Consider the following 14,161-nt stretch of genomic DNA (forward strand, 5'->3'; position numbering starts at 1 on the left):
ATATCAAATATATCAAAATATACAATTTAATTCAATATTAAACTATCATTTTGACTTTTTGTAAAATAGATCAACATCCATTATTATTGACCAAAGGGGTGCTTTGTCTTAAGATTGAAAATCCAAAATACTTCCCTTTGGTCTAAAAGTCTGTCTCTGTCTCCACCCCTTCTGTGCCTGAGGGCATAGTCTATACCCTGTACTGTTAGAAGGGAATCATTTGAATTGTGTTCCTAAAATGTTTAGCTATTGGTGTAGTACTATCTGGGTTACCAATATCTCTCAAATGTTAAAGAAACCTATCTCATAAAGCACGTTCCGCACGCCCTACGTACTGTTTCTTGCAGCCTTGACATGTTAGTAGGTAAATGACAAAATTAGTATTGCAAGAAATACTGAAACGTATGTCAAACTCCGTATTAGTGGTACTGGATACGAATTTCATTCCCTGTTGTATATGTGTGCAAGTTTTACAGATATTTCCTTGACATTTGATGCAACCTATTCTCCTCCTTAACCAAGACTGATTCTTATTGAACGGTAACCTAGAAGGAGCTAATAGGCTTCCTAAGGTCTTAGCTTTGCGTGCTGAGAAATTACAGCCTTCGCAAATGATTTTGTTTAGTTTAACATCACTTTTTAAAATTGGTAAGCAATTACGAATAATGCCACAAATTTTCCTGTAATCTTTACTATAATTTGTTACAAAGTAAGGTTTGTTGTTATTTCTCTTATTCTGTTTTTTTTTTGTTATATTTTGTCACTAGTAAATCCTCTCTCTTCAATTTATCAACTTCAATTTTAGTTTCTGCCAATAGTTTAGTGTCATAGCCTCACGCTTTCAATCTCTGGCTGGTATTGGATACATGTAATTGATATTTATCTTCTGTGGTACAATTTATTTTAGTTTAGTCATTTGACCATAAGGTATAGAATTGGTGGTGTGCTTTGGGTGACAAGAAGAAGAATGAAGAATAGTATTTCCTGATGTACTCTTTCTATAGAGTTATATCTCCAATGAGTGTGTATCAATGTGAGATGTGAGTGTGACATCCAGAAAATTGAGACTGTCCACACTATCCATCATAGTGAACTCCAAATTTAAATTGTTGCTGTTGGCGTAGTCAAGGAACTGGTGAACCAAAGAACCGTCCCCATCCCACACCAACAGCAAATCATCAATATATCTACCGAAGTAGACAATATTTTCACGAAAGGGATTAGTATCTCCAAAAACGTGGCACTCCTCCCAAAACCCCATATACAAATTAGCTTATGATGGTGCAAATTTGGCACCCATAGCTGTGCCACGTTTCTGGAGATAGTACTTGCCCTCAAACATAAAAAAATTGTGAGTGAGTAAATATTCAACTGCTGTGTGCAAAAATTGAATGGTAAAAAAATCATATGTAGTAAAATTTGTGAGAAAAAACATCAACGCTTCCAATCCCTTATCATGAGGGATGGAAGTGTAAAGGGATGTCACTTCCATTGTGACTAATCTAGAATTATCACACCAAGTTATGTGTTCAACCTGTTCAATGAGTGCAGTGGTATCTCTTAAATAGCCATATAGGTTAGTAACTATAGGCTGTAAAAAAGTATCAACTAAATCCGATAGCCTCTCATTAAGTGAACCAATACCAGCCACGATTGGGTGACCAGGTGGATTGGTGGGATCTTTGTGAAGTTTGGGTAAGTGGTGGAATATAGGCATAGATGGATATTTAGGTAATAAATATTCTACCATTTTCTCAGAGATCACACCATCTAATTCAGCTTTGTAGACTACCTCCGCCAGTAATCTTCGGTATGTATCAGTCGGGTCACAAGCTAAGGGTTGGTATATATCTGTGTTAGCAAGTTGCTTATTGGCTTCAGCCACATAATCACATTTATTCAAAACTACTGTACTGCCACCCTTGTCTGATTCCCTAATCACTATATTTGGGTCATCTTTGACATCATCAATTGCTTTTCTTTCAAGTGCAGTTAAATGATTATTTCTGAATCCCTTTATTTTGGTACTTTTATTCTTTTTATCCAATTCAATAAGCTGGGTTTTGAGTGTTTGTTGAAAAACCTGTAAATTTAAACCCCTGCTATGAATAGGATAAAAATTAGTTTTTTCTTTAAATTTACCAAGGTCAATATCTTTTTCTGAGGGGCCAAATCGTTGTTCAACATTACTTTCCCTCATAAATTCCTGTATGTCTGTCATAGCTGCTTGGTCATTAAAATTGAAGTTAGGTCTGAGTTCACATTGTGTGTTATCAGTATCATCCTCTTGTGTCACATTATATTCCTCTAGCTCATCACTATAACAATGTTTTTTTAGGGTTAAGTCCCTTACAAATCTGTTAACATCTAGAATAGTGGAAAACATATCAAAGTTACAACTAGGGGCAAAACTTAAACCTTTTTGCCAAAGTGACATTTCTTGATTGTTTAGATTTCTAGAGGATAAGTTAATAACATTGTTTACGGACGAGTTGTCCTGTAGGACACTGTTTTCCTCTGGGGGTACCGGTTGTGATTTACTCCTTCCCCATTGTCCCCTACTCCCTCTATGTATTTTCTTTTTGTTTTTATCTTTGTGCTTGGTTTGTTGTGACTCACCCCGTTTTTTGACTGAGAGGATGTGCTAGGGATTGGGGTATCTAATGCAGAAATAGTGTCCCCTATTGAGTTAGAGTTTAATATCTGTTGTAGTGATGTTTCCTGATCTGAAGTGTCATAATCATATTCTGTTTCACTGAATGTAACTTTTTTAGATTGCTTAGACCCTGAGTTTTTGCTACTATTGATTTTTTATGTATAACTCTGTTCTTAAATGGTGCTATGTAATCATTGCCACTAGTCCACTTGTAGACCTTATTCATTTCATAGTCTAATTTGTCCCTATGCATTTTCTGTTGTTTAAATAACCACAGTTCCTTTTTAAAGGATCTCATATTGTCCTGAAATTGTTTATCATAATCTCTAAATTGTTGATGTTGATGCTTTTTCAATTCTGTCTGCAAGTCCTGCATATGTTGGATAAGTTACAGTCTCTGTTTCTTTTTAAATTCAATATAGTAAGTCTATAGGGGCTTTAGAGCAAGCTGTGAGCGCATCATTACATTTGGCTATGAAATCTTGACAGGTAACCTGAAAAGAGGGAAACTTTGAAATCCTCAAACCCCGTGGGATTCTTGAATGTTGTTGATATATTTGAAAGGTTTTTATGTCCAGTCCTAATCTAATATCTTTTTTTCTGAGATTATCCATTTGCTGGAATAAATCATCACACAGTCTCTATATCCTCCAAGATGTCTTCCATGTCAGAAGAGTCACAGTCTATTGTAATGTCTTTGAGGACATAAATGCCTTCCATTTTTAAATACAACTGTTCTTATTTGTAGTCTTAAGGAAAGGAGATGTAGCAAGAGTGTGTTTGAACTGACTATTTTCCCAAAAACTTTTTTAAGTATATATATATATATATATATATATAGATATATACTGGAAAATGTAAAAAAGATAATGGGGAATGTCCAAGAAACAATAACTATACTTTGCATTTATTGCTTATACAATAAACGCCTGATGGGCCTGATGGTTAAAGAACCCCTATGACGCCTGGTACTAGCTGTTGTAGGGGTAACCTCGACATGATCCACCTACACCTAAACCCGGGTCCTAACCTCTAGCTGTATGGAGTTTGATATGGATTCAAATGCCGCCTCTCCTATTTCATTAACTTTGAGAAAGTCTTACTTGGTTTGGTTATTTGAAGAAAAAAAAAACACGACCATGACATGGTCTTTCACCCAGCTCTGTGTGTCTGTCTTTATTTTGTATGGTTGGGTATTGTTTAGTTATTTTTAATGGTGTGGAATGTCACAAGTGGGAGCGTAGACCTTAAGGGTGATTATGAAAAACTTACCAAAATGGAGAGAAATGTCTCAGATCTTTATGGCTTTTTTAACATTATATTGCATTGCATGTGTCTCTCCTTCACACGCAGAACCTGCATAGCAGGATAAAAAGCTCTCAAGCTAACATTTGCCTTTCTAAAATTGATGGACCTCACAGAACTGATGGGACTTATTTTATAATGTCGTCAGAGCAGAAAGCTTTAGATCATAGGGCCCAATGTGTCATCGTAAGGCCAGATTTCAAGTGACAAACTAAATATATCACTCACTAACTGCGCTCAAACTTAAACTTTAACACGAACAGATTAGCACACATGTTACAAGTTAAATGTAAAAAGATCAGGTATGCTGTATGATGTCTATACATGTGTATATGTATGTATATACATATTTCCACATAAACACATAAATACACACACACACATATATATATATATATATATATATATGCACACATATATACAGTAAACTCTCAGTTAACCAGAACTCAAGCAACCAAAATTCTCAAGCAAACAGAATTTTTTTAAGCTACTATACATTAAAATGAACACTAACTTTCCTCTGCAGTTTCCTTTCTCTATAGTGGGCTGTCAAAAGTGAAAGCGCGCCCTTTTAATGCCACCAGACCCTACATAACTGCTCTTGAAAGTTGTGAGCACAAGGCAGTCTGAGAATTAGACATCACACTGACACTGAGTACCCAGGACTGAACGGAGGCGGCATTAATATTAATTAATAATTTACTTTTATTTACTGTATTTAAATCTTAACATCAAGTAAATACAGCGTTTATAGTATAGTATGGGTTATAGAACTAGTTAGGCCTTTTTTAATAGTAGCTCTCAAGCAACCAGGAATCTACCAATCCCCATGGGTGCCGGTTAACTGGGAGTTTACGTATCTATCTATCTATCTATCTATCTATCTATCTATCATCTATCTATATATATATATACACACACACACACAGACACACACATTTAGACATATATATACATTGGAGCCCTTTCCAGTAAAACATATTGCCATATACCATATGCCTTTTAACCCATATACAACATTTTTATTAATTTTTACATAATATTTTTTATTAAATAGTGTATATGTGAGTATAATAGTTTTTTTTACAATTACAATTTATGCTAGGGCTCCGGTTGCTCTAATTTGTCTAGGACAGTTTCTTTTTACGCTCAGAGAGACCTTTTACTTTCAATTTGATATATGTGCGTTAGTGTGGTCACAATATTGCTTATCACGTCCTGAGCTAGCATTAGCGCTACTTGTAATCTAGCCCATAGTTTGTTGAAGAGTAGATTTTCTTTTCTATAAAGAACAAGATTTATAACATTAATTTTTTTTGTTTCATAGAATCTACATATGTGCAGCACAAAAGCTATGGACATGCACTTCATTACTCTGGTATGTTATATTGGGTAACAATCTGTTTACTGAAAATAAATGTATGTTTGTGTGATAACCTCAAATTACTATTTATATTAGATTAACATGTGTTCTCCCTCATTTCACAAGACTGAGCCTGGCATAAATCAGCAGTTGCAGTGGTGACTTTCAAGGTTTTATATATATATAAAGTAGATGAAAGAAGTCGGCACAAATCTTCTTTATAAAATCCAAAATTTTAATGATACAGCTTAAAATAGAAAACAGCTCAGTGCAAAATGGTCTAACATGTTTCGGCTTGTGGTCTTAATCATAGACTTCTTTCGCTTCAGATACATATATATATACTGTATGTAACACACATACATACAAACATACATACACACATACATAGACACATATACACATACATACATATATTTACACACACAGTATATACATACATGAGCCAGACAGATAGCTCAGCATGCTAATGCACTGTGGCTGAGCTCTGTAGCAACCAAAGGGTTGCAAGTTCGATCCCCGGCGAGGTCTACTCAGCCTTTCATCCTTCCGCCTTGAGACCCTTATGGGTGATTAGCCACACTTTACAAGTACCACATAGATACATACTCACATATACATATATATATATACACATACATAGAGGGATATTTATCAAGCCGTCAACCGCAGATATGCTGGAATTCCGCAGCGTAATTGTGGCGAGCCTGATTCGACCCATTTATCAAAGCCTACAGACCGGCAAAAATTGAAATTTGTGACATAAACTATGATCCACCGGTCTCAATCCGACACAGATCGCTGCTTACATTACAGATGTTCCGAATACAAATTCAGCACTATATGACAACTTTTACAAGTTATCAAACTTCTAACAGGTACGCTCGCCACTATTCCGGCCCAGTGTACCTGCTTTTCAATCCGCCACCCTGGAGGCCGCGGATGCTATAGGAATCAATGGGAGTCCGAAAGCAGCTAAAGCTTATGTTCGCTGCTGCAGGATATCCCATTGATTTCATTGGTAGAAAACAAATTACGTTTACACCTAACACCTGAAAATAAACCCCAAGTCTAAACACCCCTAATCTGCTGCCCCGACATCGTTGCCACCTACACAATGTTATTAACCCCTATCCCGCTGCTCCCTGATACCGCCGCAACTAAATAAATGTATTAACCACTATTCTGCAGCTCCTGGTGCACACCGCAACTAAATAAATGTATTAACCCCTATCCTGCCGCTCCCAGAGCCCACCGCAACTCTAATAAATGTATTAACCCCTATTCCTCCGCTCCCGGAGCCAACGGCAACTAAATAAATGTATTAACCCCTATCCCTCCACTCCCGGAGCCCACTGCAACTAAATAAATGTATTAACCCCTATCCCTCCGCTCCCGGAGCCCACCACAACTCTAATAAAGTTATTAACCCCTATCCCACCGCTCCCAGACCCCTCTGCAACTAAATAAATGTATTAAGCCCTAAAGCCCTGGCCTCCCACATCACTACCACTTACTAAACCTATTAACCCCTAAACCACCAGCCCCCCACATCGCTATAAACTAAATTAAGCTATTAACCTCTAAACCTAACAACCCTCTAACTTTACATTAAATTTTAACTCATCCCTATCTTATAATAAATTTAAACTTACCTTTAGAATTAATTAGAATTAAAGGTAATAAACGTACCTTTAGAATTAGATCCAATCAGCAAATAGGATTGAGCTCGCATTCTATTGGCTGATTGGAATAGCCAATAGAATGTAAGCTCAATTCTATTGGCTGATTGGATCAGCCAATAGGATGAAAACTCAATCCTATTGGCTGATTGCAACAGCCAATAGGATTTTTTCCCCTTTAATTCCGATTGGCTGATAGAATTCTATCAGCCAATGGAAATGTAAGGGATGCCATCTTGGATGACGTTATTTAAAGGGAAACTTCATTCTGCAACAGATGACGGAAGAAGAGGATGCTCAGCGCCGGATATCATGAAGATGGAGCTGCTCGGCACCGGATGGATGAAGATAGAAGATGCTGTCTGGATGAAGACTTTTGCCCGCTTGGATGAAGATTTCTGACGGCTTCGCCTAGGAATTCTGACACTTTGAAAACTGTAAGTTGATCTTCGGGGGTTAGTGTTAGGTTTTTTAAGGGTTTATTGGGTGGGTTTTAATTTTAGGTTAGGGACTTTGGGCTGAAAAGGAGCTAAATGCCCTTTTAAGGGCAATGCCCATACAAATGCCCTTTTCAGGGCAATGGGGAGCTTAGGTTTTGTAAATAGGTTTTTATTTGGGGGGTTTGGTTGTGTGGGTGGTGGGTTTTACTGTTGGGGGGTGTTTGTATTTTATTTTACAGGTAAAAGAGCTGATTTCTTTTGGGCAATGCCCCACAAAAGGCCCTTTTACGGGCCATTGGTAGTTTATTGTAGGCTGTTTTTTTTTATATTTTGGGGGGCTTTTTTATTTTGATAGGGCTATTAGATTAGGTGTAATTAGTTTAAATATTTGATCATTTATTTTTTATTTTGAGTAACTTAGTGTTTTTTATTTTTTGTAGATTTAAATAACTTGAGTAGGGATGGGTTTTTAAATATGTAATATAGTTAATTTAATTTAGTTTAATGTAATTTTAGTATAATAGTTAGGGTAGGTTAATTAATAGTTTAATATAGTTTATTTTAATTCTAAAGGTAAATTTAAATTTATTATAAGATAGGGATGAGTTAATATTTAATGTAAAGTTAGCGGGTTGTTAGGTTTAGGGGTTAATAGCTTAATTTAGTTTATGGCAATGTCGAGGGCTGGCGGTTTAGGGGTTAATAGGTTTAGTAAGTGGTAGTGATGTGGGAGGCCAGGGGTTTAGAGGTTAATACATTTATTTAGTTGCGGAGGGGTCCGAGAGAGGGGTGATAGGAGTTAATAACTTTATTCAAGTAGAAAGGATAGGCAGGCACTACTCCAAACCGATGTATGTAAAAACAAATGCGATGCTTTATTGAAATTCCAAGTAAAAACAACAACACATGCAGACAGGCAGTAAAGGAGACTAGAAGTCTAACATGTTTCGCGCCTCCAGGTGCGCTTACTCATAGACTGACGTCTATGTCCGTACTCTAACTCTTTATAGGCCTGAGAGGTAACAAAAAAGTTAACCCCTTCAAGTCTAAGCAAAGTAAAAAAGAGTAAAAACAATATCCTAATGTGACACTGTATGATATTAGCTGTTAAATAAATTAAGTATAAGTATGCACAGACCTTGACTTCCTAAGACTTGACATAATACTTATATAAATTTACAGAGCAAAACAACATTTTTTTGAAAAAGTCATAATAGAAGAAACACACATATAGTATTTCAATTTTTCTCAAAGACAAACATAGTATGTGATCCCGATTATATGAAATGTAATCAGGCATTATTAACTCAAGTGCATTTTAACACTACAAAACTGTTGTTAACAGGACATATAATACCTAAATACATTAGCCAGTACTAAAGAGGACAGAACCGGACTTTGTTTCTTTTTTTATATATAATTTTAGATACATTTATGTACATATAATATTCTTTTCATAATGATTTGAGATATAACAATAACATCTGTACTATGTATCAATAAAAAAGTTTGTCACACTCTCGGTTCATACCGTATGGTAGACGTGTGCACAATTTTAAAATCCAATAGAGTTCTTTTTTCTCTAGGATTTTATCCCTGTTTCCACCCCTAGGTGGCACTTTGGCAATATCTATAATTTGGAATGACAAACTAGCTATGTTAGTTAAATGAATATTGTTAAAATGGTCTGCTACTGTAGAATCTTTGCTGTAGTTTTTTACATCTCTTACATGTTCATTATAACGTGTCCTCACAGTACGGGTAGTTTTACCCACGTACTGTAGAGAACAAAGATTGCAAGTAAGTAGATATATGACAAATTTTGCACCACAATTGGCATAGAAATCAATAGAATAAATCTTCTTATTGACTTGACACAAAAAATAATCCTGCTGGAGGATATTAGGACATGCTAAACAACTTCCTGTTCCACATTTGAAACTACCTTTTTTATTTATCCATGTATTTGATTGAAGTGTATTGTCAAATTTTACCAAACTTGGTGACAGGGTTTGTGCCAAAGTTTTAGACTTTTTTGGCACAAATTTACATTTTTTGATAAATGGCTTTAATGTTTCATCTGACTTTAATAGGTTAAGATGTTTCTTTATTATTTTAACCACTTGGTTATATTGTTGGCTAAAGGGTGTGGAGAACACAATAGCCTCATCAAAATCAGTATCTAAATACTGTGATTTAACATTAGTATTTGTATCTAAATGCTTAACTGTATTTCTCACATTCTCCAATTTCTTAGGTTTATAACCTCTTTTAACCAATCTATCTCTTAGTTCAATAGATTGTTCCTCATAAACAACATCAGACCTTGTATTACGGCTAATCCTCAAGAATTGGGATTTGGGGATTGAATCAATTAAATGCTGCGGATGCTGTGACTTTGCATGCAGGATGGTATTGCCTGCAGTCGGCTTTCTATATGTTCTAGTAATGATAGAATTATTACTTATTAGAAGTGTCAGATCTAAATAGTTAACTTGTTTCAAACTATATTCTCCTGTAAACTTAAGGTTCATTTCATTATTGTCACAGTACGATAGAAATTCACTAAAGATGTTATCATTAAAAGGAATATTGAATATAAAGAGCAGATCATCTATATAGCGTACATAAAGTGCTATTTTGTCACTCCAAACATTGCTAGGTGTATATAGATATAATTTTTCCCACCATGCTACATAGATATTGGCAAACGAGGGGGCAAATTTTGCCCCCATCGCTGTACCACAAGTTTGAATAAAATATTCATTATTAAACAAAAAATAGTTATGTGACAATAAGAACTTTAACACCTCACAGATATAGTCTATCTCTGCAGGAGTATAGAGTGAATCTCTCTGCATAAAATACTTAACAGCTTTAATACCCTAACCCTGAGGAATGGAGGTATAAAGGGAAGCTATATCTATAACACCCCATGAAAAATTTGAATGCCATTGTATATCCTCCAATGTTAAAAGGAGGTGTGAGGTGTCCTGCAGGTAACTCAACTGTGACATTGCAATTGGTTGTAAAATGGAATCCAGCTATTCTGCTAAAGGCTCAAATAATGAGCCGATTCCTGCCACAATTGGTCTACCCGGAGGACATCTCGCATCTTTATGGATCTTAGGTACGTGATGGAATATAGGACAAATAGGATTATCTGGTACTAGTACAATGACATCTCCTTCATCAAAGATACCCAGCAATATACCATCTTTGACTAGTTTTTCTAATTCTTTCTTAAATATTAGTGTTGGATTCCTATCCAGTTTTTGGTATGTCCTATCATTCAGAAGTTGTCTATAAGCTTCATCAAAATAATTTTGCTTATTCATAATAACTATGCTGCCTCCCTTATCTGAGTTGCGTATAACAATATTGTTATTGTCCTGCAAAGATTTAATAGCTTTACGCTCATTAGCAGTCAGATTACGGGAGGCAGCATTAGCTACAATACCATCCTCCAAATCAAGAATATCCATTTGCACAGCCTTTTGAAATGCATTAATAAGTGGTCCCCTGTAGTTAGTAGGATAGAAGTTAGAATGATGTTTTTTTGGTTTAGGAAAAATGGATGATTGATATTGTTGATTATCATCACTATACATATTAACCAAAGTGTGCATGCTTGTTCAAAATCAATGTGCTTTTTTTTATTAAATCTCTGAGGGTATGCCACACTACTCAGAGTCATAGCTTCACTTTGTTTATTAAGTGCAAAATACATTTTCAAGGTTAACTTGCACACAAATTTATTAATATCCAGCAGTGTGGAAAACCCTGAGAAATTTCTAGTTGGTGCAAATCCCAGACCTCTTAAAAGAACATTTCTTTCATTGTCATTAAGAATATAATCAGATATGTTAACAATATTAAGTCCTTGTGTGTCATGACTATCAGTAGATAGAACCTCATTAGGACTGTGATCTGGAATCAATGTCCCTTCTTTTTTTTGCTCTTTTCTTCTCCTTTTGTTTTTCCACCGTCTCCTTCTTCTTTGTTTTTTTGATATTTTTGAGGATTTCTTCTTGTCTTTGGTTTGGTCATCTGCGGTTCCTCGTCTGCATCCTCCATTGAAGATTCCTGTAAAAAAGAGGAACAAGGGGAGGGGGAGACAGAAGGAGAAGACAGGGGAGAGAAGGAGCTGGTAGAAACACTGGTACTCCTTGCACTTGCTTCTGAGTCTGTAGATTCTCCCTCATCAGTACTGAACACCACTTTCTTATTATCTTTTTTCTTCAGTATGGATTTCGGTGGTCCCCCATCATGTTGTATCACATTTTGATTTTTATTTCCAGAATTTTTATTACCCTTTTGGTTGGCATTAGTATGCCTTCTATGTGAATTTTGTCTGCGTACAGCTGCCCAATTATATACATGATTGCAATGTCACAGTTGAGCTACCTGCAGGACACCTCGCACCTCCTTTTAACATTGGAGGATATACAATGGCATTCAAATTTTTCATGGGGTGTTATAGATATAGCTTCCCTTTACACCTCCATTCCTCAGGGTCAGGGTATTAAAGCTGTTAAGTATTTTATGCAGAGAGATTCACTCTATACTCCTGCAGAGATAGACTATATCTGTGAGGTGTTAAAGTTCTTATTGTCACATAACTATTTTTTGTTTAATAATGAATATTTTATTCAAACTTGTGGTACAGCGATGGGGGCAAAATTTGCCCCCTCGTTTGCCAATATCTATGTAGCATGGTGGGAACAATTATATCTATATACACCTAGCAATGTTTGGAGTGACAAAATAGCACTTTATGTACGCTATATAGATGATCTGCTCTTTATATTCAATATTCCTTTTAATGATAACATCTTTAGTGAATTTCTATTGTACTGTGACAATAATGAAATGAACCTTAAGTTTACAGGAGAATATAGTTTGAAACAAGTTAACTATTTAGATCTGACACTTCTAATAAGTAATAATTCTATCATTACTAGAACATATAGAAAGCCGACTGCAGGCAATACCATCCTGCATGCAAAGTCACAGCATCCACAGCATTTAATTGATTCAATCCCCAAATCCCAATTCTTGAGGATTAGCCGTAATACAAGGTCTGATGTTGTTTATGAGGAACAATCTATTGAACTAAGAGATAGATTGGTTAAAAGAGGTTATAAACCTAAGAGATTGGAGAATGTGAGAAATACAGTTAAGCATTTAGATACAAATACTAATGTTAAATCACAGTATTTAGATACTGATTTTGATGAGGCTATTGTGTTCTCCACACCCTTTAGCCAACAATATAACCAAGTGGTTAAAATAATAAAGAAACATCTTAACCTATTAAAGTCAGATGAAACATTAAAGCCATTTATCAAAAAATTTAAATTTGTGCCAAAAAAATCTAAAACTTTGGCACAAACCCTGTCACCAAGTTTGGTAAAATTTGACAATACACTTCAATCAAATATAGGAATTCTTAAATTAATTTACCAAGCGCCTGCTGAAAGACGACCCTTAGCTCAGATAGGTTGACCCCTAGTGGTCAACAGGAAATGTCAAAGTATAAAAGAAATATCAGAGCGCCAACTATAGAAGGCAGGGTCCACAATAAACTATAACCAAATCTCCAGGATGGCTTCAAAAAGTGTTTATTACAACACAAACAGAACAGTAATGATTGATTACTTTAACTTCAATGTCTGTGTGTTTTACAATACAGTTAAAACAATTACATTAACCCAATATTATTGTTATACAAAATATTATTATAAAATCACAATCCTTTGGGTTTTCAGGATATTAAAACAAATAAAATTAAATATGATTTAAAATGATATTACAATTTTCCCTCATGGATCCATGTTAACAGTCTTAAGTTTAAATTAACCATACATTGGAACAGTAATAAAATCAATCTAAGGCTTGTTTCAGGTGTTAACCCCCTTGAAAAACTCTTGGATGAGGTGACCTTTCCGGTCAGATTGGAGTTATTGAACAATATACAGGCTTAAATTGGCTGCCTTCAATCTTTGGCAATCAAGATTAGCCCAAAGAAATCCCCTTGGTGAGGGATCCTACACAAAATTAAAAAGTCTGCTTACAGCCTAATGAAAATACTGCTTGCAACCTATTACTTTTGTATAGTATGTGCCCTAAAGCGTGATAAATAAACTTCCTACTAAAACGTGATACACAAACTGTTTTTCAAAAGTGAATAAAACATATACTTGGTGAAAAAAATTGGTGATAAAATAATCACAGTGGAAAACACTTGCAGCAAATTACTTGTGGTGAAAAAACAATTGCAGTACAATCTGATGATTGATCTTTGCTTAGTGCTCAATCCCAATAAAAACAATAACAGTGAGTGCCAATCAAAGCACAAGAACTAGTGATAAAACTTGCTTAAATGTTCAATCAAAAAAAAAAGTAACCAATGAAGAATAAAATCCTTGAATATCAGATGTGCAGAACTAGTGAGTGGAAATATGAATGTTTAACAATTATAAGTCCCAACAATTGATGTGTTTAATCCTCCTCACGATCCTATGTGTGCAAGATATTCGGTAAGCCCTGGGTCCCCTTGCTCACAAGCGCTCGGTCCCTTAGCCCTTTCAAGCGTTGGTACCCTCTGCTTGTTACCTCGCGGTCCCTCGTTTTCTTCTGTCAGCTAAAAACAGGCCGCTCAGCTTTTGTGGTAGAGGTTCACCCGTGGTGATAAAATGGAGTTCAAGATTCC

General features: G+C 35.5%; 1 protein-coding gene across 1 annotated transcript in view; it reads left to right on the plus strand.

Moving 5' to 3' along the window:
- The window catches only part of LOC128652810 (butyrophilin-like protein 10), a 203,017-nt gene that overhangs the window by 120,993 nt on the left and 67,863 nt on the right, over positions 1-14,161 (plus strand). Inside the window, exon 3 of the mRNA XM_053705761.1 lies at positions 5,289-5,339. Within this exon, the coding sequence (XP_053561736.1) occupies positions 5,298-5,339 (42 nt within the window). The 5' untranslated portion in view covers positions 5,289-5,297. The remainder of the gene's footprint in view (positions 1-5,288; positions 5,340-14,161) is intronic.

The sequence above is a fragment of the Bombina bombina genome, chromosome 3 (assembly GCF_027579735.1).
Source record: "Bombina bombina isolate aBomBom1 chromosome 3, aBomBom1.pri, whole genome shotgun sequence".
NCBI lineage: Eukaryota > Metazoa > Chordata > Amphibia > Anura > Bombinatoridae > Bombina > Bombina bombina.